General features: G+C 57.3%; 2 protein-coding genes, 1 long non-coding RNA gene and 1 other non-coding gene across 5 annotated transcripts; 3 read left to right on the top strand and 1 right to left on the bottom strand.

The window, feature by feature from the left end:
* The first annotated feature begins 5,203 nt into the window (after nt 1–5,203).
* Nucleotides 5,204–6,925, top strand: Aif1 (allograft inflammatory factor 1). The gene is made up of 6 exons (XM_055592024.1): nt 5,204–5,432; nt 5,584–5,645; nt 5,730–5,796; nt 6,111–6,152; nt 6,332–6,494; nt 6,748–6,925. Exons 1-6 carry the CDS (start codon nt 5,420–5,422, stop codon nt 6,830–6,832), a joined length of 432 nt encoding a protein of 143 aa, XP_055447999.1. The 5' UTR covers nt 5,204–5,419; the 3' UTR covers nt 6,833–6,925.
* On the bottom strand, nt 6,922–11,185 carry LOC129665393 (uncharacterized). Its single transcript, XR_008718370.1, has 2 exons — nt 10,698–11,185; nt 6,922–9,309 (listed from the first exon to the last, which is right to left on the bottom strand). It is a non-coding gene; the product is annotated as an uncharacterized LOC129665393 (long non-coding RNA).
* A 210-nt stretch (nt 11,186–11,395) lies between these two features.
* Nucleotides 11,396–26,444, top strand: Prrc2a (proline rich coiled-coil 2A). 2 transcript variants are annotated; one of them, XM_055591896.1, is made up of 31 exons: nt 11,396–11,548; nt 13,150–13,324; nt 13,771–13,948; nt 14,267–14,366; nt 14,449–14,521; nt 14,618–14,761; nt 14,940–15,091; nt 15,280–15,359; nt 15,495–15,637; nt 15,905–15,995; nt 16,105–16,315; nt 16,640–17,114; nt 17,446–17,633; nt 17,777–18,074; nt 18,370–18,580; nt 18,758–20,593; nt 20,891–21,159; nt 21,353–21,483; nt 21,699–21,828; nt 21,936–22,021; nt 22,221–22,454; nt 22,595–22,723; nt 22,837–22,908; nt 23,141–23,302; nt 24,646–24,725; nt 24,821–25,031; nt 25,200–25,298; nt 25,399–25,611; nt 25,750–25,844; nt 25,951–26,041; nt 26,126–26,444. In XM_055591896.1, the coding sequence occupies exons 2-31, from the start codon at nt 13,213–13,215 to the stop codon at nt 26,264–26,266; spliced, it is 6,435 nt and encodes a 2,144-aa protein (XP_055447871.1). In that variant the 5' UTR covers nt 11,396–11,548; nt 13,150–13,212; the 3' UTR covers nt 26,267–26,444. The 2 variants fall into 2 exon arrangements, with proteins under 2 accessions (XP_055447871.1, XP_055447870.1); XM_055591895.1 differs by having other exon boundaries at nt 17,443–17,633.
* LOC129665400 (small nucleolar RNA SNORA38) lies at nt 13,443–13,573 on the top strand. Its single transcript, XR_008718375.1, has one exon. It is a non-coding gene; the product is annotated as a small nucleolar RNA SNORA38 (small nucleolar RNA).
* Nucleotides 26,445–26,661: the final 217 nt, after the last annotated feature.

Raw genomic sequence — 26,661 nt, 5'->3', positions numbered from 1 at the left:
GAAGCCGCGCTCGGTAACCCCACCCCGCGCTGTAAGCGCACGGCCCTTAACCCCGTGTTTTAAACTAATACATTTTTTCGCTTTGTGTCTGTGTGTAGCTCTGTTCTGCAACAATGTTTCTACGCCGCCAGGGGCTTCCTGCTGAAGAAGCAACATCCCACCGTCAACAAGGCTGGCTTGGCCCCGCGTGGGGGCGACGCCTGTGCTGCCAGTACTCCAGAGGCAGAGGCAGGTGGATCTCTGTGAGTTCGAGGTCAGCCTGCTGACTGAGCCAGCCCAGGACAAAACAAAGCAAGCAAACAAACAAAAGATGCCGACCGGCTGGGAGCTCTCCCCGGGCCAGCTCCCCCCACCCCTTCTACCCGCCTGGGGCAGCTAAGCGGAGGGCGTGGCACCCAGGCGCCAGGGGCAGTGTGTGCTGCCCCCTGCTGGCCACAGAGCCCGAGACCTGGGGAGCTGTGGCTCTTCACGGGGCTTCGAGTCCACCTTCTCCCCGAGCCCCTCGGCTCCCAGCCGGCGGGGCGAGCACGGTGTCTCCACGGGGAGCCCATGGTGGGGAAGGCAGGGGAGACGCAGCGGCCCACTGACCCGAGACGAGGGCTCTATTCTCTCGTCTTTCCTCTTGCGTCTGGGTGTTTGGTCCGAACGTCTGTCAGGTCACCCGTTGCCCGGTGTCCACAGGGACCAGCAGAGGGCGCGGGATCCCTCAGGCTGGACCTAGAGGGGCCTGTGAGCTGCCGTGCAGGTGCTGGTGGTCAGACCCGGGTCCTCTGGAAGAGCGGCGGGCTGTACCCCCTCCTCCGCCCCCCGGGCTGGAGATGATTCTGCTCTCCCTCCCCTGTGCCACCTAGCATGCCGACCCTCTTGCTATGGCTTCTGGAGACATCACTTGTCCGCGCCACTCGGGTTTCTGTTGCTGTGACGGAGCACCGTGACCACGAGGAACTCGGGAGGGGTTTATCTGCGTACAGACCCTGACTCTCGCGGTCCGGAGGGAAGCCAGGGACTCAGGCGGGCAGAAACCTGGAAGCCGGTGCAGCGGCCATGGAGGGCTCTGCCGCCGCCTTGCTCCCCAGGACCTGCCCAGCCTGCTTCGTTACAGAGCCGGGGACCGCCAGGCCCCACCCACAACGGGCGGGGTCCTCCCCATCAATCCCCAGTTAAGAAAATGCCCCGCAGGATTGTCTGCTGACAGTTGACGGCAGGCATTTTCTCAGTCCAGGTTCGCCTCAAGTTGACAAAGCCTTCCAGGGCACTCCATCTAGAGTAAATCACGTGTACTCAAGAGCAACTTTCATTATCTCTGAGACCGTTTAGGGACTTCAATCATCTTTTGCTTTTGTTTTGTTTTCTGTTTTTGTTTTGTTTTGTTTTTTGAGACAGGATCTCAACGTTGTAGTTCTCGGCTACCTTGAAACTCTTTGTGTAGACCGGGCTGGCCTCGAACTCACAGAGATCTACCTGCCTCTGCCTCTTGAGCACTGGGATTAAAGAACCACCACGCTCAGACTTCATAACACTGGATACTTGAAAGTTGAGTATGTAGACCAGCTTAGCCTTAAATTTCCAGTAACCTCTTGAATTAAAAAAAAAAAAAAAAAAAAAAAAGTTATTGGGTGGGCGAGATGGCTGAGAGGTTAGGAGCACTGGCTGCTCTAGAGGACCCGAGTTCAATTCCCAGCACCCACATGGCAGCTCACAACTCTAACAGAGGATCTAACACCTTCACACAGACATACATACGACAGGCAAAACACAAATGCACATAAAACACAAGAATAGGTAAATCATTTGAAAGATTAGTTCTTGGGATCGGAGAAACAGCTCAGCCAGTGAGTGCACTGGCTGCTCTTCCAAAGGACCCGGATGGCCCACAGCTCACACCCTCTGTGACTCCACTGGCCTCTGGAGCAGAAGAGGTACACACACAGGCAGGCCAAGACTTTTTTTTTTTTTTAAAGATTTATTATGAATATAGGGTTCTGCCTGCATGTGTGCATACACACCAGAAGAGGGCACCAGATCTCACTATAGATGGTTGTGAGCCACCCTGTGGTGGTTGCTGGGAATTGAACTCAGGACCTCTGGAAGAGCAGTCTGTGATCTTAACTGCTGAGCCATCTCTCCAGCCCCCATACACATTTTTTAAAGTTATTATTCAAGATAAGCAATGGTACTTTGTCTTTATTAAAACTGATCTTTGAAGTCAGGCATGGTAGCACTGGCTTCAAATCACAGCTCTGGGGAGCAGAGGCAGGAAGATCAGTTGTTCACGGTCATCTTCGGCTACACAAGGAATTCCAGGGCAGCCCGGGGCTACCTGAGGTCCTGCCTCAAGGTGAAAAGACAGAGACAGCTGTACAGCTTTTTCATCACAGAGCCCTTGAGACCTAGCCCACAGGCTGTGCGGTAACTGAAAGGAATCTCAGCAGGCGGGTGCCATAGAGGAGGCTTGGGCTACGGTGACCTCTCGGAATAGACACCCAGTGTCACTCATCCTACTGTGTCCCCGGCCCACTCCTCCAGAGTCCCAAACCACCTGGAAGCCAGACCCACCCTCTGATGTGCTCTGCATGGGTGGTCTCCTGGGCAAGGAGGAGAGCTGGACAGGGAGAACGAAAGGCAAATAGAAGACTCTCAGGACAGACACACGTGGGGACACACGGACACACACTCTCTGGCCAGTGCACTGTGGCAGCACAGAGGCCGGCCTTAACTCTAGCCATTTCCCCTGAAGAACACAGAACCACACAGCAGCCCTTAGCAACAGAAAGCTCCAATCTCACAGGGTTCTAACAGCCCCCCTCCCATCCCAAGCCTCTTCTGGTACATTTGGGGTTTTTTCTTAAATTTATTCCTTCTGTGTCCGTCTGTCTGTCTGTGTGTAAGTGCATGGCCAGCGGGGTTAGAGGTGACCTGTGGGCGGGGCTTGGCTTCTGGCTCAGGTCTTCTTGCTTGGTGGCAAGCGCTGTTCCTCGCTGGGCCGCGCCCTCGCCCCTGCTTTTGTTTTCAGGCCCCTGATCAGGCAGGAGAACCGCCTTAAGGCTGCTTGACACTCGGCCTCCGCCTCCCCGGTGCTGGGAATACAGTCCTGCGCCCCCACGCTGCCTTCATCTCTCATTAAGCTCCGGCCTGCCCGGCTTCAGTCTGGCTGCGCCTGCGGCCGCCCCAGCTCGGCCTGCCAGGCCGGCTGCTCTCACCTCGGGCTCTTGAGCTTGCTGTGGTTCACACACTCCCCACACTAAGCTAAGATATACAACCTCATTCACTCTCTGGGCAAAGGTCCTAAAACCCTTGAAGTTTCCTGCCTGATAAAGGGTCACAACGGCATCTTCTGTCTGCGGTTAGACTTCTAGCTGGGTTTCTATAACCTCTGAAAAGTACCTGATGGTAGGAAGGTTGTTGTCAAGGGCGGGGGGGAGGGGCAGAGGCAGCTCTCTAACCTTCCACCTAACTGGTCCTTAGCCAACAGCTACTGATTTAATGGGCCATCCCAGCTCCTAGCATGATGACACCTTAAAGACCCAAAAAGATGGGGTTAGAGAGTGTCCAGGGAGGCTGGCACCCACAGGCATGGAGCATCTCAGTGCTCCCCTGGCTGCCACGGTGTTGATGCGTTACAGTGAAGCAAGAAGCAATAAATGTGGGAGGGTCCTGGAACGTTCTTGATTTTTATAGCTGACAGTCCAGAAGCACAAGAGGCCTGGACTTGAGGCCAGCACCTTGGCCTGAGGCGGTCTTGTAGGACCGAGGTCCTGCTCGGGGAGGGTTGGCAGGCAGCGTCAGAGCTGAACCACACTGCAGGTGCTTGCTCTGCCAGTTTCCACCAGGAACCGGGGAAGCGTACAGCGTGGGAAGAACCCCCCATGAAGGGCTGTCACGAGGGAACTGGTCCACCTCCTGCAGGCCGTCCTCTGACCTCCATACACACCCTGAGGCAGACCTAACAAGCAGAACGTTAACTAGAAGAAAAACTGTGTTTCCTCCTTTTACTCACATATCTCTTGCATCACTGAGAGTCAGTTTCTCAGAGCTCTCTCCCTTGACCGTGTCAAAACCTGCCCTCAGCATTTGGTGCTGTTTCTAAGGCCCCAAGAGCAGACTTCTCGTTTGCTGGTTCCCAGGCCTAGCAAGGAGCCCTGCAAAGAGGAAGCACCAGTCTTCGCCTGTTGCAGGAACATGGCTAGAGAGCTGTCCCCACCAGACGCTGAGAGCACGGCAAGGGCAGGGCTGAGGAGCTGCCGCAAAGGAAGGCAAGAGGCCGGAGTTTCTGCCAGCATCTCCCTCCAGCTCGGAGGAGCAGGGCGGATACGGCCTGCAGTGCAAGGGGACGGTGCGGGGAGGGGAAAGCAGGAGAGGCGTCTGACCACAGCAGAGGCACAGCCCCGGCCTCCCCTGCGAGGGGAGAATGCTTAGTTGTTTAGCTTAGATGACAGCCCCTGCTCTGTCTGCGGTGGACATGGGAAGTGGCTCTGTCTGCTGTCCCTTTCGGTCTCACTTTCTGCTCCTTCAAGTATCTCTGTAAATTCTCAAGGCCTCTGGAGATTCTCCCAAAGATTTCAAAGCAGGTGAAACCGCAGGGCAGCCCAGCCCTAAGTCCTTCTGAATGCGTCTCCATGTGGCAGAGTGCTCCTCTGCAGACCAAAGTCCTTCTGAACGAGTCTCCATGTGTCCGGGCGCTCCTTTGCAGCTCCTGAGAGAGACGTTTCTGTTTCCAGGCCTAGGTTCAGCTCACCCCACTCCTGGAGCTGCTTACACACTTCAGGGTCCGCCTTCCACAGAAAGCCAGCCAGCCCTCCGAAGCTGCCTGTCTTTACCAGCATCATGAAGCCTGAGATTTCAAGTGACAGTTCCGCCCCTAAACTGAGGATCTGGAAAAGCCTTGTCTATTGCTGCTTTGGTTTTGCTTCAAGACAGGTTCTTAGTACATAGGCCTGGCAGGTCCCTCAGCCTCAACCTCTCTCAGGTACTGGGACTGTAGGCCCTGGGGTACCATGCTTGGACCGCTCCCCCCCCCCTCTCGATCCTGGTGCCCTTCCACACCTCCAGAGGGACCCAAGTCTTTCTCCCACGTACAAGGTACAAGCTGCTCTTTTGGAGGAAGTGTGTGAACTCGGTGTGGAGCAGGCCTGAGGCAGAATGGCTGCTTGAACTCAGACAGCCCGCCCCAGAGCAATTCATCAGGACGTTATTTTCATCTCCCTTTGAAGCCCTCGCTGCCCTCTCCTGGGGTGCTAGTGTCAGCAGAAGTCGGTGGGGAAGTGGTGCCTGGGAGTTATCAAAAGAGGCAATTTGTGGAAAGGGGAAGTATGCTCGAGGTCCCAGAAAGGACTGGAGGAGCTAGTGGGGAGAAGAGGCAGCGCGGAGAGACGGCCCGTCTCCTAACACCACCAGCGTCCGAGGAGACCCGAGCCGAGGCATGGATCTGCAGGGTAGGGAAGGTGGACCACACAGAGGCACGAGCCAGCACGAGGCCGGCCTCTGGGCTGCGGAGCCAGGAGGGCTGGAGGATCTCAGAGGGCGGCACTTGCCTGGAGGGAGGAGGAAGGGAAGGGGCAGGTGGTTAACCTCCGGGCCCCTCAGGAGGAAAAGCTTTCGGACTGCGGAAGGCCCAGCAGGAAGAGTGGCTGGATGGGATCAACAAGGTAAAAAGAAAGAATGGAGGGGGAGAGCCTGGAGGGGCCCCAGGCCGAGAGGGGTGACCCTGGCTCTTATCTGCCCCTAAACAGCAATTCCTCAGTGACCCCAAATACAGCAGCGATGAGGATTTGCCCTGCAAACTGGAAGCCTTCAAGAGTGAGGACTGTGGTGGCGAGGGAAGCCGGGGGGCTGGGGCACGGGGTGCAGAGGATCACAGCGGCCAGCAGAGCAGAGCTGATGTCCATGGTGGAGGAGGGAAGGCTGCCTCTATGCTTCTCCTTCCTGTCTGCGCGGTCCTTCCCTGCCCTCCCCATCTCAGCACCCCCATGGGCTCCCTCACAAGCCTCTACCCGCACTTCCTCCGCCAGCCCCTCCCCCACACCTTCCCTGCTACCCTGGCACTGGTCAGCCACCTCTTCCTCAAACCCCCATCAACAGCACTTACTCGCTTTGCTCTTGTTCTCATCCAGAGAAGTACATGGAGTTTGACCTGAACGGAAATGGAGATATCGGTGAGAAATGGGTGATTTGGGGGCGTGGGGCCCTAGGCAAACGGAGGGCTCCTCTACGAGTTCTGTGCACAGGAAAGGTCCCGCCACAGTCAATAATACAAGGGTGGGTACATGGAGGTACAAGACGGCGGGTGGGGGGAGGGACACCCTCTTTTCCCACCTTGATTTCCCACCTTCAGATATTATGTCCTTGAAGCGAATGCTGGAGAAACTCGGGGCTCCCAAGACCCACCTAGAGCTAAAGAAATTAATTAGAGAGGTGTCCAGCGGCTCCGAGGAGACATTCAGCTACTGTGACTTTCTCAGAATGATGCTGGGCAAGAGATCCGCCATCTTGAGAATGTGAGAGTCCAGTTCCAATGACCTTGGACTTCCCTGTCCTCTCTATCCCTAGCCCTGGCCTTGTCCCCAGCAACCACCCTTCCGTCTTGGAGACTCTTTCAAGACCCTTCCCCATCCCCAGCCCATGCGCAGCTCCAGTCCCCTCGGCTGGCCCCAGCACTGTGCTCCCTGCCCCACTCTTCCTCCCCTTCCTCTCTTCCAGCCACCTACGGTTCACTCCCTTGAGTGGCCCTGGTGTCTATGTCTCTTCCAGGATTCTGATGTATGAGGAAAAAAACAAAGAACACCAGAAGCCAACGGGTCCCCCAGCCAGGAAAGCTATTTCTGAGTTGCCCTAATTGGAGGCGAAGGGGCTTCTAATGACAGCAGCACGGAAAAGAAGTCATGAGCCAGAGCCAAACTAAATAAACGATGCTCCCACACCAGGTCAAGACCGCCTTGCTTTTATTGGGGGACCCCTGGCCTGGGTCTAGGGGAGAAGGAAGCATCTCTGAGGGGAGGGCAATCAGCCCAAATAATCCATCCACCCAATATTAAAAGGGTTAGCTATGGTAGACAGTGCTTTGTACTTGAAAGTCTTCCAGAGTTTTAAGACAGCTTTGACCTCAAAGGATATAGGCAGTTGATTAAAGGCACACGCCTTTAATCCCGGCACTTGGGAGGCAGAGGCAGGCAGATCTCTATGAGTTCAAGGCCAGCCTGGTCTACAAAGAGAAGCTCTCTTAAAAACTAAACCAAACCAATAAGAATACAGGTGTGATATCTGTGCGGGCTCCTGGGGCTTCATAAAGAGTCAAGGTCATCCTGCCCAAGTCTTCATCTCAACGTTTGTGACACTGACAAATCCTTCAGCCTCTCAAGCTTTACTGAAAGTAGAAATGACAGCTGAGCTGTTTGCTGTTTGTTTGTTTTTTGGGACAGGGTTTCTCTGTGTAGCTCTGGCCATCCTGGAACTCTGTACACCAGGCTGGCCCTGAACTCAGATCCACCTGCCTCTCGAAAAGGCTGGGATCAAAGGCGTGCACCAGCTCGGCTCTGCTGGGAGCTAAGCTGTTGTGCTTGGCCTATCGAAGTCCTCAGCAGTGTCTGAGCCCTGACTGAACAGACGCTTGGAAGAAGGAACCAGCGCTACTGGATGGAGCGAGGGTCTCATGACCCTGTACAGCTAAACAGGACATTGGGATCCTTGTGAGGAAGAATGACAGAAGTCTGGTCTAGAGCAATGGCTAAAGCTCAGTGGTAGAACACTTGCCTAGCCCTAGGTTCAATTCCCAGCACTGCCAAAAGCAAAAGCCCTGTCTACTAATGGAGGGAGGAGGCGTGTATCGGAGGCCACCTGGGCAAATACAGTGTCTAACTGATAGAAATGGCGAACAGCCAAACAAACCAGCCAGCCCAAACTCTCCGTGCAGCACAGGCTGCCCTTCTGCTTTAGTACTGAGGTTACTGGCCAAATCGGCGTCCTTTTGTTCTCCCCAGATAATTATCCTTGCCAGCAAGAAGCTCTTTAAGTGCCCATCCTGGCTCATCTTGCCAAGGGGCGCCCTCTAGTGTAGAATTCTCATGCAGGCAGGGGGAAGAATCGGGATTCTTCAACCTTTGGCAGCCTTTGGAGCTGCAGCTTCTTGGCAGGTGAGCTAGACTCTTCAACCCTTGGAGCAGGCAGAGTTTCCTGTCCTGCGGTCCTGGCAGTTGTCTGTAACTGTGAAAGCTGTGACTGCGGCCTGCAGACTCTCCTCTCCGCTTCTTTTATTCCTTTAGTTATTACTTTACAAATATGAACGTTTTTGCCTTCGTGTAAGTCTATGTCCACATGTGTGTCCAGAGCCTGTGGAGGTAGAGAGCGAGCAGCAGATCCCTGCAGCTGGAGTTACAGACTGTTCTGAGCTACCATGGGGGTGCTGGGAATTGAACCCTGGTCTACTGTAAGAGTGTGGCAAGTGTTCTTAACCTCTGAGCTATCCTTCCAGGCCCCCCCTTTTTTCTGAGGCAGCGTCTCAGACCAGGCTGTCCTGGAACTCGGGAGACCTGCCTGCCTCTGCTTCCTGAATGCTGGGATTCACGGGTGTGCCGCCAGCTCCTCTGTTTCAGTCTAGTTTTCCATCCTTCAGCCTCAGCTCTCTGTCTGTTCTCCTGCTCTTCCCCTTGTGCAGCCCACATGCTCTCAGGCTGACCTGCTGCCTCCTCTGCCGTCTCGGCGCTGCTTGCTTCGGCTGCCAGCTCAGGCCCCACCACCGAAAGCAGGCAGGGGAAGATCAGCAGAGAGAAGGCTTTAACTGGGCCCAGGGTCCTAACATCAAGGAGGGCACCACAGCAGCTACCCCGGCGTCTCCCAAGTGAGCCAGAGGCCGTCGCTTACACACCCAGGAACATGGCAGTGCCAATCACAGCGAACCCCTCATGCAAACATTTCAAACGGTAAAACTGGCAGAACTGTCCCTTAGCAGTAGTTTCAGCAGCAGCTCTGCTGGGCCACTAAAGGTAGCCCTCTCCTTCCGGCCTATGCGGAAACAGCAGAAGGTACTCTAGAGGTACGGATGCCTGTGTGGTAAAAAGCTCAGCACGAGCTACGTGAACTGCCCTAGCCGAGCTGTCCCCGCCGCGGCTGGTGTAGTCGGCTGCCATTATCGTTTCTCCACTGCTGTGGAGTGTTCAAAAGAGTGCATGTTGCAGAGGGTAGTCTGGCTCTCTTTGACCGACTTCCTCTCAAGGAAGCCAGTGAGCGTAGGAAGGGAGGGTCCAACGGGCACCATCTAGGCAGCAAACTGTCCCATGCTCCAGTGTCTTGTTTACATGGCAATGGTCAGAACAGGTGCTTACAATAAAACGTCAAGAAATCATTGTTAGTAGTTTATAACAACTTTAACAGATTTTAACAGTACCTAGCGCCCACTGCCGCAAGAAAGGTGTTTCAAGATTACAATCACAGGCTAATTCTTAACTGTGTTCTGTTAACTTTTCATCTTCATTGTCCCTGTCGGACAAGTGATTCCTTTATTTATCTATATCAGCCAGACACAGGCCTGCCAACCTTTGCTTCTGCTCACTTGTTTTCTGGACCTGAACTGTATGTACCCTTTGAAGACTAAGATTTGCATCATATTTCTGTGTGTGTGCATGTGCGAGAGAGAGAGAGAGAGAGAGAGAGAGAGAGAAAGAGGCAGGTACATACAGAGGCCAGAGGACAACCTTGGCTATCATTTCTCAGCTGATATCCACCTTGGTTTGTGTGTGTGGCTTTGGGATGGGTTTTCTCACTGGGCTTAGCCTAACAGGTGAGGCAGGCCCAGCGAGTGCTAGGGGATCCATGTGTCTCCTGCTTCTGCAGCACTGGAAATACAAGCAGATGCTAAGTTCTCCATTTCATCCCTCTCTTGTCATACTTCTTGAAGGTTTTTTTTTGTTGTTTGTTTTTTGTTTTGTTTTGTTTTGTTTTAGAGCATATTCCTCTGCCTCCGCAATATCTCATGCGTGTCTCTGGCACTTCAAACTGTTACCGATGGCCGCTGGAGAGACAGCTCAGCACTTGCTGTTCTCTCAGAGGACCTGGATTTGAGTCCCAACAATCTGGGAGCTCACAACCACCTGTAAGTCCAGTTCCAGGGCATCCAACACCCTGTTCTGATTTCATCTTGGGAACCAAAAACCCACTTGGAACATCTGAATACATGCAGATAGCCATCATACCCATTAAATACAAATAAGTAAAATCTAAAGAATGTTTTTCTGGGGCTGGGGAAATGGCTCAGAGGATGAGGTACTTGCAGGCATGAGGACCTACGTTTGGATCTCACGGCGCTTAACAAGTGCCTGTAACTCCAGCACGGGGGCGCAGAGAGGAAGATCCCTGGAGCTCATTGGCCAGTCCACCTGGAATCTCCGCTCAACCGCCCAACTATCCGAGTTCACTAAAAGAACGTGTCTCAAAAAATGAAGTGAACCGTCTGGGGGAGACCTCCGGACGTCAACCTCTGGCTTGCACAAGCATCCACGGGGCCGGTGCATAAAGGAATTAACAAGAAAATGCTGAATGGGTAGTAAGCCTGGTGAGAGGCAAAGGATTCTAGTCAAGAACTAAGAAACAAAGGGGAAACAGGTACTACCGGTAAGACCGAAATTCACTGTCGAAAGAACAAAGTGTCAGCAACATTACCCATAAAAACCCGTTTTTTAAAATTACAGAGCATGAAATTAAATGTCCACCTTAGTTATTCGCTGCTAAAATCTGGAAGCGCAGATCATTCCTGGTCTTTGTTCCAATCATTTGCATATATTATGCAAATGTCCAGAACTACGAGAAGAACGCCTCCTCGGGCGAACGTCAAGGATACTCGCCTCCGGACCCTCTCATTGGCTGGCCTAGCCACTTCATTTGCATGGCGTGCTTTGATCGCGGGGGAGCCCCGCCTCCCGGACGCGTTTAGCTCTCCCCAAGGGACGCCAGCCCCGAGAGTCTCCGCCCTCGACCGGCTCATCCCTTCGGCTCGTCGCAGGTCTTTCGGCCTTCTCCGCTGAGAGCGTCGGGGGCCTGGCACCGTTTTCCTGCGTCTCTCTCCGCGGCCATCCTTCCGCGGACGCAGCGCGCATGCGCCGCCCCTTTCTCCCAACCTCCGTCGTGTAAATTCTGCGCCCCAACGGCCCGGCGTTCCGCCCGGTCTACGCGTCTCAACTGCCGACGCCGCGGCGCCTCCCTAGCCAACCGGCGTCCTAGCGTCTGTAAGTCCCTCCCCCTTATGCAAATGCCGTCCGCACACACCGCCTCCATTTTTAAAGTAGGGACGGCCCTGAAGTGCGGAGGGCCACGGAGAGCCGGGGCCCCGCCCTCTATGCAAATCAGGGGGCGTGCCCAGCGCGCAGGGGGGCGGGAGTAGGGGGTGCTCCCGGGGGCGGCGGTTGCCCGGATGGGCCGTTAGTCGGAGCCCAGCCGCGGAGTGAGCGAGGGAGACGGGAGGAGCCGAGCGCGGCGCCATCCGCCGCCATCCGCCCCCGCCCCGCCGCCATCCGCCCCGGGGAGCCTCTCAGCCCGGGTCCCGGACCCCCGCGCACCCGGCCAGGTGAGTCTGGTCGAGCCGCCGGGCGCTGACGCCCTTTCCGGCGCGGGGCGGCGGCGGCGGCGGCGGCGGAGGAGGAGGCGGAGGCGGCGGGCCGGGGGAGAAGCTGCCATCAGCCGCCGCCGCCATCTTGTCGTCCTGCCGCCGGCGCGCCCCTCCCCCTCGGCCGGCGCCGGCCGCTCCCAGGCCGCCGTGGAGGGCCGGGGCCCGCCCGCAGTCCCGGCAGCCCTGGCCTCCGGGCGCCAGGCCGCGCGCCCGGGGCCGCCCGTCGACGTCCCCTTTGAGGCTCTTTCGTGTTACCGGACCCCGTTCTCCTCGCTCCCTGCGTCGAGTCGCCCCCGTCCCGGCGCCCCTTCCGTCCCGCGCCTCCGCCCCTCTGCGTTCTCCAGGCGTTTTCCTTTTCCCTGCTGGCCCCGTGTCCTCCATTCTCTCTTCTTCCCGGCTGTCCTGAGGCTGCCCCACTGCAGCCTTTCTCAGCCGTTCTCTCTGATTCAGTTCGGCTGCCCTGCCATTCCCCCTCCCCCCTTTCCACCATCGTTTCACCGAGGCCTCCTTAGGTCTCGTAGTCCCCGGCTTGTGGGGAAGCTCTCTCCCCGGCTGTGGCTTTCCTCCCAGGCCTCCATGCCTTCTTCCTGTCTCCCATCGCTTTTCTTCACACCGTTCCCACCCACTGATGTGCCTGGTCACCACTCGAGAGTGGCCCTAAGATGGAGAGTGCGGCCTGCCCGGGGAACAAGGGCTGCTGAGGAAACAAAATGACTGCTTACGGAGAGGTCCGACAGGACAAAAAACCGAGTTGGTTCTGGTTTGGCCTTCTGCGGCCTGGCCCGTGGTTGCAGGGAGTTCTCAGGCTAGTTCCATGATGCTTTGTCTGACCTCCGTCTTACACAGGATATACCGGAGTCCACTAGTTTTTGTTTTTTTTTTTTCTTCCCCTGCGAGCAGAGCCGTTTCCAAGAGCCGGGGAGGGGACAAGTTAAGGGACGGATGCAGTGTTCTGCTCACAAGCGTTTTGTTCTGCCTGGGAGTGTGTGGAGGCCCTGTTGTTTAGTGAGGCTCATTCTGGCACCAGCCCCCAGCCTGGCAGAGCAAGCTCATAAAAATCCTTAAGCTCCGAATGCCTTCCTTCAGGCCTCCCCAGATGGGACGGAAAGCTGCTGGGAATGGGCCCTGGGAGCCAGGGCCCTGGGGTGTGATTAGGGAGCTGGTGTCTAAGGGGCTGGCACTCTGAAGTTCGCCTGCTCCCTGGAGTTGTGTACCTCATTCTGGTTCTCTCTGGGGTTTGGGCCGTGGTTGTTCAATTTTATCATATATCTCTGAAATGATTTTGGAGTGAAAGATGATTGCTCTCAGAATAGGAGAGAAGCTGCTGCTGTCTCAAAAGTGGCACAAAGGATGGAGCTTGGGTTTTATTTGCTTTTCTTTGTCAGGATCTGTCAGAAAGGGTGACTGCCTATGGAGGCTGAGCGCAGTGTGATTAAGATTGTAGTTGTTTCCACAAGCTAGAGAGCCGCCACATACCATTCCCCAAAGAGAGTGAAGAGGGCTTCTAGGCTTTTGTCTGTGGAGGAGGCAGAGCCTGAGCTGCCCTTTCTGGCCCACAGGCACCAGCTCGTTTTGGGGGAGGTGCCTGCAGGACCCAACGTACTCAATGAGCTTCCAGCGCAATGTCCGATCGCTCGGGGCCGACTGCCAAGGGGAAGGATGGAAAGAAGTATTCCTCGCTCAACCTGTTTGATACGTATAAGGGCAAGTCCTTAGAGATCCAGAAACCCGCCGGTGAGGGTCTTGCAAAGACGTTCCTAATGTTTCCAGGCTGAGCGTGCAAGGGCATAGGCTTTAGAGCTCTTCAGCAAAGCTGCTGACAGGCCAGGAACACTGGGTAAAACACCAGTCATCCTCCTGCAAAGGCGTGTTTCTGGTTGCCTGTCCTTGGACACGTAAGAATTGGAGGCAAAGAAACGTGGATTTGGAAAGATCTGGGGCCAGCTTGCTCCCCGCAGGCCCAGGATCAACCATCCCACACAGAAGCAGGGATTAGAATGTATCTCCCTTTTCCCAGGAGAGTGTAGAGATTACTACTGAGTAATGGAACGGCTTCTGAGAAAAATGCACAGTGAGAAGCTAGTCGGATATTGAGGACTGTCCACATGGCTTCTGTGGATGGGAGACTGTTGGTTCTCCTTGGTGAGGCATTTTTGACCCTTTCTCCACCTTTTCTTCAGTTGCCCCTCGACATGGCCTGCAGAGTCTCGGAAAAGTTGCCATTGCCCGGCGTATGCCGCCCCCAGCCAACCTTCCAAGCCTGAAAGCCGAGAACAAAGGCAATGACCCCAATGTCTCACTAGTGCCGAAAGACGGAACAGGATGGGCAAGCAAACAGGAGCAGTCCGACCCCAAGAGGTAGACAGCGCTGGGGCCTGAGTGATGAGGCTCTTGTCTTTACTTGGGGAGTATGCTGAGGCGTAGTCTGCTTCCGCCGCGGAAGAGGCAGGGAGTCGCCTGAGCCCTCGTTCGCTAGGTGACAGAGGTGAGGCCTCGAGCTACTTATATAGGTGGAGAGAGCGTGAAGCAGCGGGCAGACCGTCTGATGGCTTACTTTGTCCTAGTGTTTGTAGGTGGGAGCGACAGGCTAGGGTCAGTTCCAGCTTTTACCGTTGGAGAGCTGAGGGAGAGTCACTTCACACTCTGGATAACCTTTCCACCCTGCTGTGCCCCCAGTTCCGATGCCTCAACCGCTCAGCAGCCGGAATCGCAGCCACTGCCGGCTTCACAGACGCCTGCCTCCAACCAGCCGAAACGACCCCCACCAGCCCCCGAGGTACCTGGAGAGCTAGAGGGGTTAGAGGAAGAGTGGCGCTTGCTCTTCCCCCTCACCACCGCTGTCACCTCTGCTTCCCCAGAACGCTCCTTCGGTTCCAAGCGGGGTAAAGTCCTGGGCACAAGCCAGTGTCACCCATGGAGCCCATGGAGATGGTGAGTGCAGGAGTGAGTGAGTGGGTGAGTGGGGCCCCTGGATGGCAGGCGCCCTGTGTACCTACATCCCCAGTCTGCTCCCCCTCATGGCAACAGGTGGAAGGGCATCAAGCCTACTGTCGCGATTCTCTCGAGAGGAATTTCCGACCCTGCAGGCGGCTGGCGACCAGGACAAGGCTGCCAAGGAAAGGGAGTCTGCCGAACAGTCGTCTGGGCCCGGACCAAGCCTCCGCCCCCAAAGTGAGTGGCCACCTGTTTGAGTAAGTGGCTGCCTCAGGACCAGGATAGTGCCTGCTTTGGGGGAGAGCTCCATGTTGTGGGACTCAACCTTCCTCTCCATCGTTTTTGATGCACCCCTTTCTTTCCCCCAAATCAGTAGTAACGTGCCTCTTCCCCTCTTTGCATTTTCCAAATACAGATTCTACCACTTGGAGGGATGGAGGTGGGCGTGGCCCTGATGAGCTGGAGGGCCCGGACTCCAAACTTCATCATGGTCATGATCCCCGGGGTGGGCTGCAGCCTTCAGGCCCACCCCAGTTCCCTCCCTACCGCGGAATGATGCCGCCCTTTGTGAGTTCGGCTCTCTTACTTGGAGTGGTCGCCCTGGAAGCCTGAGTGTTGAGAGTCAGGACTTAGTCTTTGGAAGACTCAGAAAGCAGAGCCTAGTGAGGCGGGGGGGGGGGGGGGAGGAATGGTGTGTTCCTGGGGCTTGCAGGCTGTTCCTCCCTCCCAGCAGCTGTTGTTGGGCCCTTTTGCAGATGTATCCCCCATATCTCCCGTTCCCTCCGCCGTATGGACCCCAGGGGCCTTACCGTTACCCGACTCCTGATGGGCCCAGGTGAGCAGTCAGTCGGATTCTGGGTGGTTACTGGGGGCAGGGTAAGGCCGATTGGGGAGAGGTTCAGATTTGCCTGTGATTGTACTACGTGCTGTATCTGACGCCCCTCCCTCTCTGTTTTTCCCCAATGCACAGCCGTTTTCCTCGTGTGGCGGGCCCCCGGGGCTCAGGGCCACCAATGCGCCTTGTGGAGCCTGTGGGCCGGCCTTCTATTCTTAAAGAGGATAACCTCAAAGAGTTTGACCAATTGGACCAGGAGAATGATGATGGCTGGGCAGGTGAATATTGAGTATTTCCATCTTAAAAAGTAAAGTCTGATGAAGAAATGGTGGGTCATGTGAGAGAAAAGCAGATGTCCAAGGGCTGAAGGAGGGATGGGTGACAAAGCTAAATGTCGGAGTCCTGAGAGGGGTGAGAGTGACAGGACCCGGGTGCTGACGGCGGAGCCTCCTGTTCCCGCCTGTTTGCTGCTTGTTTGGGGAAGGTGGCTGAGGCTGGAGAGCAGACTGCTTCGTCTACTTACTGTCCATTTTCTTTTACCTCAGGGGCCCATGAGGAGGTCGACTATACTGAAAAGCTCAAGTTCAGTGATGAGGAAGACGGGCGAGACTCTGATGAGGAGGGAGCTGAGGGCCAGTGAGTTAGGGCACCAGAGGAGATGAGGGCCCCGGTTTTACTCATGGTGTAATGAGTCCTAGAAGGGCTAGGTGCAGCTGCCCTTAACTGTACTGTGGTCTGCCTACAGCAAGGATTCCCAGCCAGCTGCTGGAGAGGACCCTGAAGCAGATGGCAAAAAGGGCACCTCCCCTCGCACTGAGCCGCCCCCTCCCAAGACGGCCTGGGCAGAGAACGCTCGGCCTCCAGAGACGGAACCAGCACCTCCTACCCCAAAGCCTCCCCCGCCTCCACCTCACCGGGGTCCTGTCGGGAACTGGGGACCCCCTGGGGACTACCCAGTGAGTACCTACAATGAGGGTGAGAGGGCCGGCTGTGGGAGGGGCTGCTGAATAACTGAAGGTAATAGGTAACAGGAAGCTAGAGCAGAGCGATGCTTTATCTCAGAGAAGCTTGGGAACTTTTGGTTCTCGGGGGTTTAGAGACATGAGGTCCTGGGAAGGAAGGCTTTCGTGTCTAGGTCGCTGAAGGGAAAAGGAACAGAGGTGAGGGTGAGGAATTTGTTCGTCGGTGCTGTAGCTGTGGACAGTTGGGTTTGACCTCTGAAAGGTGGCAGAAGGTGTAGTGACTGACAGGCCTGGCCTGCTGGGTTTGCCCGTTGCCAGGACCGTGGGGGTCCTCCCTGCAAACCCCCAGCACCCGAAGATGAGGACGAGGCGTGGCGGCAACGTCGGAAGCAATCTTCCTCAGAGATTTCTCTGGCAGTGGAGCGGGCACGAAGGCGGCGGGAAGAGGAAGAGCGACGCATGCAGGAGGAGCGCCGGGCAGCCTGCGCCGAGAAACTCAAGCGGCTTGACGAAAAGTTTGGGGCACCTGACAAGCGACTCAAGGCCGAGCCGGCCGCCCCACCTGCTGCCCCTCCTGCCCCAGCTCTATCACCTTCGGTCCCTAAGGAACTCCCTGCACCTCCAGCTCTGCCGCCAGCACCAACCCCGACACCAGAGAAAGAACCCGAAGAGCCAGCACAAGCTCCTCCTGCACAGCCCACCCCCACCCCAGGAGTGGCCGCAGCTCCCACTCTGACGAGTGGTGGTGGCGCTGCCGGTAGCACCAGCGGTGGCAGCTTCGAAGCCAGCCCAGGTATGGAGGAAGGAAGGAGCACTGCTTGGCTTGAGGGGACACTGGGTGGTAAAGATGGTGTCGGTTGAAGAGAGCAGTGCTTTATTTCATTGAGTGAGCTATGGGTCGGGGATGTCTGGAGGAAGAGCCAAAACCATTCTTGTAGAACAAGACTTTCCTGTTTTCTGCCCTTCTTGTTTCCCCGGGGGTATCACGGGGATAAGAGTATTTTCGTGGGTCTTGATGGGCGTTAACCACAGTTGGTGTGTGATTGAACCTTTAACTGCAGCTGGACTTTCTGGGATAGTGACTTCTGTGATGGCCCCAGTCACTTTGTTCTTCCATGCAGTAGAACCTCAACCGCCTTCAAAAGAGGGTCCTGACCCACAGGAAGAGGTTCCTCCACCCACCACACCCCCAGCCCCGAAGGTGGAGCCCAAGGGCGATGGAGTCGGTCCCGCTCGGCAGCCTCCCAGCCAGGGCTTGGGCTACCCCAAATACCAGAAGTCATTGCCACCTCGCTTCCAGCGGCAGCAGCAGGTGAGCTCAGACTCCTCTCCCTCCACTTCCATCCTCAGGCCTGCGTTGGCCTCTGCTGTGTTGGCACATTTGCTGCGACTTTTCTGCTGATGCCTTTGGGTGCATGCTGTGGCACCCTCTTCATCCCGTCTCGTTTCTGACAGGAGCAGCTCCTGAAGCAGCAGCAGCAGCAGTGGCAGCAGCAGCAGCAGCAAGGCACTGCCCCTCCTGCCCCAGTGCCCCCGTCACCACCACAGCCTGTCACCCTGGGAGCTGTACCTGCCCCACAGGCGCCCCCTCCACCCCCCAAAGCCCTGTACCCAGGGGCTCTGGGCCGGCCGCCCCCAATGCCTCCAATGAACTTTGACCCCCGCTGGATGATGATCCCTCCTTATGTGGACCCCCGGCTTCTCCAGGGCCGCCCTCCTCTGGACTTCTACCCTCCTGGTGTGCATCCCTCAGGTAAGGGTCCATAGGCACTGGGGGCCTCCTCAGCCCCAGATAGCCAGGGAGCCAGCTGGTCTCCCCCCCGCAGCACTTAGGGGTGGGGGTCTGTGTGCATAGCTGTGGGGAACAGGTGAAGTAAATAATAGTGTTTCGCGCTTGGGTGCAGTTTATTTGTATGAAAGCCGAGTGGCTGCCTGTCTTCACAAGACCAAGCCCACACATAAGGGACAGGAGGTGCTGGTTGCTCATACAGAGAAGGTGTTTCTGGTGTGGAAGGCTTGTGGTTGGATGATTTTCTTGTTTGTTATAGGCCTGGTTCCCCGGGAACGCTCAGACAGTGGGGGCTCAAGCTCAGAGCCATTTGAACGCCATGCACCCCCTCTGTTACGGGAACGAGGCACACCACCAGTGGACCCCAAGTTGGCCTGGGTAGGAGACGTCTTTACCACCACACCCACTGATCCGCGCCCTCTTACTTCACCACTGCGCCAGGCAGCAGATGAGGATGACAAGAGCCTGAGGTGAGTTGCTGGGAGGAGAGTGGTGGGTTATCTGAGGTGATAGGGTCGCGCCTATGGTGAAGAGACAGACGTAAACCGCCCAAGAGGGAGGGAGTTTCCCAGTCAGGACTCAGCGTGGGCTTCTCTCAGGTTGGTGGCCCCCTCATCCTCACAAACTTCTTTTCTGTTTCTCTTCAGGAGCGAGACTCCTCCAGTTCCTCCCCCGCCACCGTATCTGGCTAATTACCCGGGTTTTCCTGAGAATGGAGCTCCTGGGCCCCCAATGTCTCGCTTCCCTCTGGAGGAGCCAGCTCCCCCTACACCTCGGCCCCTACCCTGGCCCCCGGGGAGTGATGAGGCTGCCAAGACACAGGCTCCGCCACCCAGGAAGGAGCCCCCCAAGGAGGAACCGCCACAGCCGCTGGGTCCAGAGGCAGGCAGAAAGCCTGGCCGAGGAGGAGGTGGCCAAGGCCCACCGCCACCACGAAGAGAAAACCGTACGGAGACTCGCTGGGGCCCTCGCCCGGGCAGCTGCCGCCGCGGAATCCCTGCAGAGGAGCCAGGTGTCCCTCCTCGGCGAGCCGGGCCCATAAAGAAGCCGCCGCCGCCTGTGAAGGCCGACGAGCTGCCTGCCAAGTCCCTAGAGCAGGGGGATGAGACCCCCAAGGTCCCAAAGCCAGACCCACTCAAGACGGCCAAGGGGAGGGTGGGCCCCAAGGAAACGCCGCCGGGGGGGACTCACTCTCCTGCGCCGAGGCTCCGCAGGGACTATTCCTATGAAAGAGTAGGCCCTTCATCCTGCCGGGGTCGGGGCCGAGGCGAGTATTTTGCCAGAGGAAGGGGTTTTCGGGGAACCTATGGGGGCCGGGGTCGGGGAGCCCGGAGCCGTGAATTCCGAAGTTACCGGGAGTTCCGAGGAGACGATGGTCGCGGGGGTGGAGCCGGGGCACTGAACCACCCCTCCGCTGCCCGAGGCCGCACTGCCAGTGAGACGCGGAGCGAGGGTTCCGAGTACGAAGAGATCCCCAAGAGACGCCGCCAGCGCGGCTCCGAAACGGGCAGCGAGACCCACGAGAGCGACCTGGCCCCCTCCGACAAGGAGGCCCCACCACCCAAAGAGGGGGTGCTCGCTCAGGTCCCTCTGGCCCCCCCGCCGCCAGGGGCTCCCCTGTCACCGGCCCCCGCCCGGTTCTCCACTGCCCGGGGTGGGCGTGTCTTCACGCCGAGAGGAGTGCCGTCGCGCCGGGGCCGCGGTGGGGGACGGCCCCCTCCGCCGGTCTGCTCCGGCTGGAGCCCGCCTGCCAAGTCCCTGGTTCCCAAGAAGCCGCCAGCAGGTCCCTTGCCCCCGAGCAAGGAGCCTTTGAAAGAGAAGCTGATCTCGGGGCCTCTGTCCCCCATGTCCCGAGGCAACAACATGGGCGTAGGCACGGAAGATGGGGAGCGGCCCCGGCGGCGGCGGCACGGCAGGGCGCAGCAGCAGGACAAGCCGCCTCGGTTCCGGAGGCTGAAGCAAGAGCGAGAAAATGCCGCCAGAGGAGCCGATGGCAAGCCCCCTCCCCTAGCCCTTTCAGCCTCCACCCCCGGACCCGAGGAGGCTCTGGCCACAGTTCCCCCGCCGCCTCGACGCGCAGCTGCTAAGTCTCCTGATCTGTCAAACCAGAACTCAGACCAAGCCAATGAGGAGTGGGAGACGGCGTCAGAGAGCAGCGACTTTGCCAGTGAGCGCCGGGGCGACAAGGAGACGCCCCCAGCAGCACTTGCGACCTCTAAAGCCGTGGGGACTCCGGGGGTCAATGCAGGTGGGTCCGGACCCGGCATCTCAGCCATGTCTCGGGGAGACCTGAGCCAGCGAGCCAAGGATTTGAGCAAGCGGAGCTTCTCCAGTCAGCGTCCAGGCATGGAGCGGCAAAACCGGCGCCCAGGCCCCGGGGGCAAGACTGGCGGTGGCGGTGGTGGTGGTGGTGCAGGCCCTGGGGGACGGGCCGGCCCAGGACGAGGGGACAAGAGGAGCTGGCCCTCTCCCAAGAACCGCAGGTGGGTACGGCAAGGTGCTTGTGTTCTGGGCTGGGGTGGACACCGGGGAGCTGGGGTCCTCGGGGTGTGTCAGCTTCAGGAAGGCACTGCAAACCCTCTTTCTTGCTAAGGTTGGTTGGCGGAGGAGCTGGCCATCCCCATGCCTGTTCTCTTCCCACACCTTTGAAAACAGACTCTGGAAAGTTTTCTTGGGAGAGGACAGGGTGCCAGTGGAGAAGCTGGAAAATAGATGCTTGACTTGTAGGAGACAGACTAAGCATTTAGTGAGCCTGGAGCTGATGCTCTTGCTTTCTCCAGCCGGCCTCCTGAGGAGCGGCCCCCGGGGCTGCCTCTGCCTCCGCCGCCCCCCAGCAGCTCTGCTGTCTTCCGCCTGGACCAAGTGATCCACAGCAACCCTGCCGGCATCCAACAGGCCCTGGCCCAGCTTAGCAGCCGCCAAGGAAATGTAACTGCACCAGGGGGCCACCCAAGGCCTAAGCCTGGCCCTCCCCAAGCCCCTCAGGGCTCCTCCCCTCGGTCCCCAACCCGTTATGACCCCCCGAGGGCCAGCAACGTCATCAGTTCTGGTAAGCTGGAGGCAGGCAGGTGGGAAAGACTCGATCCCCAAAGGTCAGGTGCTGGAGTGGGTAGCAGAAGTTTGGTCTGGAGGCCCTGCTGTTGGGTTCTGCAGAGCTGGAGAGGCTGGGGGTGGAGTTGGGAGAGCAAGCTAGGGTCAGCGGTAGAATGAGGTAGATGCTGACAGTTTTCCCTTTTCCCCAGACCCCCACTTCGAGGAGCCAGGGCCGATGGTGAGGGGGGTGGGCGGGACTCCCCGGGACTCTGCCGGGGTTAATCCCTTCCCCCCGAAACGGCGGGAGCGGCCTCCCCGAAAACCGGAGCTGCTGCAGGAGGTGAGGGATGGGGCTGGAGATTGGGCCTCATTGCACTCCCACCTTTGAAGGTTCTTGGTGCGCTTTCTGTGTGCTTCTGCATTCTGTTGTGCTCTCACCCAGACTCCCATTAGCGACACCCACTTGCCTCCCGTGTGTGTCTCCCCTGTTGCTGCTGCTCCTCACTCTGCCCCGGCTAATTTGCATTTTGCCCTTTTGGGTTTTCTCACCTGTAGGAGTCGGGGCCAGTTTCTCATAGCTCTGGATTCTTGGGCTCTAAGCCTGAGGTCCCAGGCCCTCAGGGAGAATCCAGAGACACGGGCACAGAGGCCCTGACTCCCCACATCTGGAATCGTTTACATGCTGGTGAGCCAGGCTGCTGGAGGTCAAGGGCTGGCATGAGGCGTAGTGCTGGGCGGTGGTGGCCGAGCACTGTTGTCACTACCAGCCTCACGGTGGGTGTTTTCCTCCAGCCCCGAGCCGGAAGAGCTATCAGCCTGGCTCCATAGAGCCCTGGATGGAGCCCCTCAGCCCCTTTGAGGACGTGGCAGCCACAGAGGTGCGTGCACCCTTGAGGAGGAAATGGCCGCGAGGCCGGGCCTTTGTGGAGTGATGGTCTGTTTTTCCCTGTGGTGAATCGACGCTGCTCTGCGGGCGGTCCTCACGGTGTTTCTCCTTGCCTCGCTCTTGGGGGGGGGCCTCCTGTGGGTGCAGGTGTTCTCTGCCCTAACCTACCTTGTTCCTTGTGCACTCCTCAGATGAGCCAGTCTGACAGTGGGGTGGACCTGAGTGGAGATTCCCAGGTGTCATCCGGTCCCTGCAGCCAGCGGAGTTCCCCTGATGGGGGACTTAAGGGGTCAGCAGAGGGACCTCCCAAGCGGCCTGGAGGACCCTCGCCCCTGAATGCTGTTCCTGGGGAGGCTGCGTCTGGCTCTGAACCCTCTGAACCTCCCAGGAGACGGCCACCTGCTTCCCATGATGGGGACAGAAAGGTAAAAGAGCGAGGGTGGACGAGGACTGTTGGTAGAGCTCGTGCCTGGGTCTGTCTGTGTGTTCCCGCCCCTTCTTTGCCTCTTTATTGTGGTATTTCTTGGTTTGTTTCTTTGTCACTCAACCCTGTTCCCCAATCTAGGAGCTGCCCCGGGAGCAGCCTCTGGCCCCTGGTGCCATAGGCACAGAACGCTCGCAGCGCACAGATCGGGGCCCAGAGCCAGGCCCCCTCCGACCAGGTTCTCAAGTTGAGTTTGGCACTACCAACAAGGTCTGAATGGGCTATACTGGACGTGTCCTGGTTGGGTATGGAGAACGATGAGAAGTAGGCTGGAGGTTTGAATTGTGTTATAATCTCTCCTCCTCCGTTTCCCCATGTTACAGGACTCAGACTTGTGCCTCGTGGTAGGGGACACCTTAAAAGGAGAAAAGGAGTTGACGGCATCCGTCACAGAGGTAGGTGGAGGCGGGAGTTGTGCTGAAGGCCGTGTCTACCGCAGTGGCCCTCCTTCCCGATGCTGTGACCCTGCGGCACAGCTCCTCGTGGCTTGGTGACCCCCAACCGTAGGTTATTTGGTCGCCACTTGAATATAAACGTTTGATGCGGGATAAAGGGGTCGTGACCCACTTTGAGAGCCACTGGCGTAGACAGTAAGGCTTCGGTCTTGACAAGGCTTCTTTTGCTCAGGCCATTCCCGTATCCAGAGACTGGGAGCTGCTCCCTAGTGCTTCTGCTGAGCCACCGTCCAAGAGCCTGGGTGCCGGGCAGTGTGGTCCAGAGCCCAGCCCTTCAGGTCAGCGCTTGTACCCTGAGGTCTTCTATGGCAGCCCCGGACCTCCCAGTTCCCAGGTAAGCCTTTTTTTTTTTTTTTTTTGAGCCAGGCCTGGAACGTGGTGTGTAGATTCACCTGCCTCTTCCTTCCAGGCTGGCATTAAAGATGGCCCCACAGTGGTTTCTTTGTTGTAGTTATTTTGTGTCTATGCCAGGGCACGTGCTACCTCTGCAGGTGCTGCAGGTGGAGGGCAGAGGGCAGCTTTGTGCAGCCCTCCCTCCACTACTTCCGGATTTCCATAGACCAGGCTGGCCTTGAACTCAAAGCCCTGCCTGCCTCTTCCTCCCTGAGCACTGGGATTGCAGGTGTGTGCGCCACGGCCCCTGGCTCTCCTCTGTACAGGTTCCGGAAGGTCAGCAGCACCTGTCTTTACCTGCTGAGCCCTCTCACCTAAAGTTGGTCAATTATAAAACATGTCGCTGCTCCATGTTGTTTTTCCTGCAGTGGGTATTTTTTGTTGAAGAGGTTTTTTCTGTGCATGGGTGTTTTGCCTGCACGCGTCTGTACCATGCGTACACAGTGCCCTCAGGAGCCAGAAGAAGGCACTGGCCCGCCTTGGCCCTGGAGTCACAGGTGGTTGTAAGTTTCCATGTGGTGCTGAGGATAAACACGATCTTCTGGAAGAACAGCTAGTGTGCTTAATTTCTCTAGCTTTTTTAAATTCTGTGTACTCAGCGGGTATGTGCACAGGATTTCAGGTGCTCACAGAGGCCAGACGTGTCTGCTCTTTCCGGAGCTAGTTACAGATGGCTGTGTGCCTGTTCTTAACTGCTGAGCCGTCTCTGCAGCCCCAATCCCAATCCATGCCCTGTTCTCATTTTGTTTTGAGAGTTTGGCCAAGTTATCCAGACTGGCTTTGAATTTGATGTTTGTCAGTTTTGACGCCTGCCTTTCTAGAAACTGAGATTCCGCTAGGCTCCTTTATTACTTTTTACTTTTATTCTGTCGAGGCTCGCTTTCAGGTAGATGTTCTCCCCTTGTTTAACCCCCCAAAGAGAAGTGTTCTTCACTGTCTTGTATATTTCTCAGTATTCTATTTTAAGATTACTTATTATGTATACAAAGTTTTGCTTTCACGTGTGCCTGCACGCCAAAAGAGGGCCCCAGATCTCTTTTGTGAGCCATCATGTGTTGGTGGGAACTGAACTCGGGACCTCTGGAAGGCCAGACCTCTGAGCCGACTCCAACCCCCGCCTGTGTGTTTCCCAATCTCGTTGACAGCATTACCCATCAGCTGTGCGAGATGAGACACGAGGCCCCTGTGCCAGTAGAGCCCTCTGACACTGCGCTGTGTCCAGCCCATGCCAGCTTCTCTTGGCCAAAGACACTGGGCTGTTCCCACCTTGCTTTTCTCCGGCAGGTCTCTGGGGGTGCCATGGACGCTCAGTTGCATCCCAGCAACGCAGGCTTCCGCCCCGGGACACCGTCGTTGCAGTACAGGTGACACTGGGTGCCGGCGCCTCCAGCGGGAGTGGGGGAGGTTAAGGCGTCCCTCGCGCCAAGGAGTAACACCTCTCCCCCCAACTTGTTTTCAGGTCACAGCCCCTGTATCTACCCCCAGGTCCAGCCCCTCCCTCAGCGCTGCTCTCTGGGGTGGCCCTCAAGGGCCAGTTTCTGGATTTCTCAGCACTGCAAGCCCCGGAGCTGGGGAAGTTGCCTGCTGGGGGCGTTCTCTACCCACCACCGTCCTTCCTCTACTCTGCAGCCTTCTGCCCCAGCCCCCTGCCTGACCCACCCTTGCTTCAGGTATGAGCTGGGCAGCTGCTCGGGCAGCAGAGGCTGGTCTTGGCAGACTTGTCCTGGTCCTGTTCTTGCTCTGTAGCCGGGAGAGCCCCGGAGTTAAGTCACAGTGCAGTCCAGGTTACAAGTGGCCGTCAAACCCGCCTGGGAGCTGACCTTCCCCTTTCCCAACAGGTCCGCCAGGATCTGCCATCCCCTTCCGATTTTTACTCTGCTCCTCTACAGCCTGGTGGCCAAGGTGGCTTCCTTCCCTCGGGGGCCCCTGCTCAGCAGGTGCCGACCTTCCCACTCCCATCATGTTCCTCTCTGGTTCAGCCTGCATTTCCCCACGCGCCTCCTGCTGCAGTGAGCTCACTGGGATTTCTTGTTGCAGATGCTTCTGCCTGTGGTAGACTCACAGCTGCCAGTGGTGAACTTTGGCTCCCTGCCACCAGCGCCACCTCCTGCTCCACCCCCTCTTTCTCTGTTGCCTATGGGTCCTGCTCTCCAGCCCCCCAGCCTGGCTGTGCGGCCCCCACCTGCTCCTGCGACTCGGGTCTTGCCTTCACCTGCCAGGCCCTTCCCCCCTAACTTGGGGCGAGCAGAGGTGAGGTGTAAGGGATTCGCTCTTTCAGGTTTGCTGGGTTTAGAACAATGGCGTGGTGGGAGGGCTCATGGTCGGCATGTCCAAAAGGACCTGTGGTTCAGGCAGGAAGTTCATAGGGTGAACTGGTTTTCTCTTCAGCTGCACCCAGTAGAACTAAAGCCTTTCCAGGATTATCGAAAGCTGAGCAGCGCCCTCGGGGGTCCTGGGTCATCACGGACTCCCCCATCCGGAAGGTACGTAGGGATGGAGTGTAAGCTCTGTGTCTGGGACTTTCCCTTTCTTTTTTCTTTGAAGCCAGGGCAGGTCTAGGGCTTGCGCTGACCACCTTTCCTCCCTTAGGCCCTTCTCTGCTCTCAATTCCCGTCTCAAGGCTCCACCTTCCACCTACAGTGGAGTATTCCGGACTCAGCGCCTGGACCTCTACCAGCAGGTGAAGGGAACTCTAACCCCAGCCTGAGGCCGGGCTCCCCTCTCGGCTCCCGGAGGACTGCTGACTTACTCTTGCTCTCCTTAGGCCTCCCCACCAGATGCCCTGCGTTGGATGCCGAAGCCTTGGGAACGGTCAGGGCCACCTTCTCGAGAAGGGCCTCCCCGAAGAGCAGAGGAGCCTGGGTCCCGGGGGGACAAGGAACCTGGATTGCCCCCACCCCGCTAAGGGAGTTCCCCTTGACCCCATCCCCGGGGCTTGTATATAGATTATAAATATATAAGGGGGAGGGGTGGGTGGGGAGGGGTGTGGGTCTGGAGCCTCACTCTCCTCCTCTCTTCCCCTAGTCCCCTATCCCTGGGGCCGTTTGTTAAAAAAGAATAATAAAAGAATTTAAAAAAAAAAAAAGAAAGGGAAAGTCCTGGGGGCCAGGTAACTGTAATGATGTCTGCAGTAGGCTTGATAAGCTACCTGTTAATTACTTCAAGGTTCCAGAGTTAGGAATTTGGGAGAGACTCAAATAAGAAAATCTGCTTGTACCTGTGGATGAGGCCAGTGGGTACATGTTTTAGTTAGGGTTTCTATTGCTGTCTCCATGGCAGCTCTTAAAAAGGAAAGTGTTT

This window comes from Psammomys obesus, unplaced genomic scaffold, assembly GCF_907164565.1.
Source record: "Psammomys obesus unplaced genomic scaffold, mPsaObe1.curated_primary_1811, whole genome shotgun sequence".
Classification (NCBI taxonomy): domain Eukaryota; kingdom Metazoa; phylum Chordata; class Mammalia; order Rodentia; family Muridae; genus Psammomys; species Psammomys obesus.
This window is presented reverse-complemented; position numbering and strand designations above follow the sequence as displayed.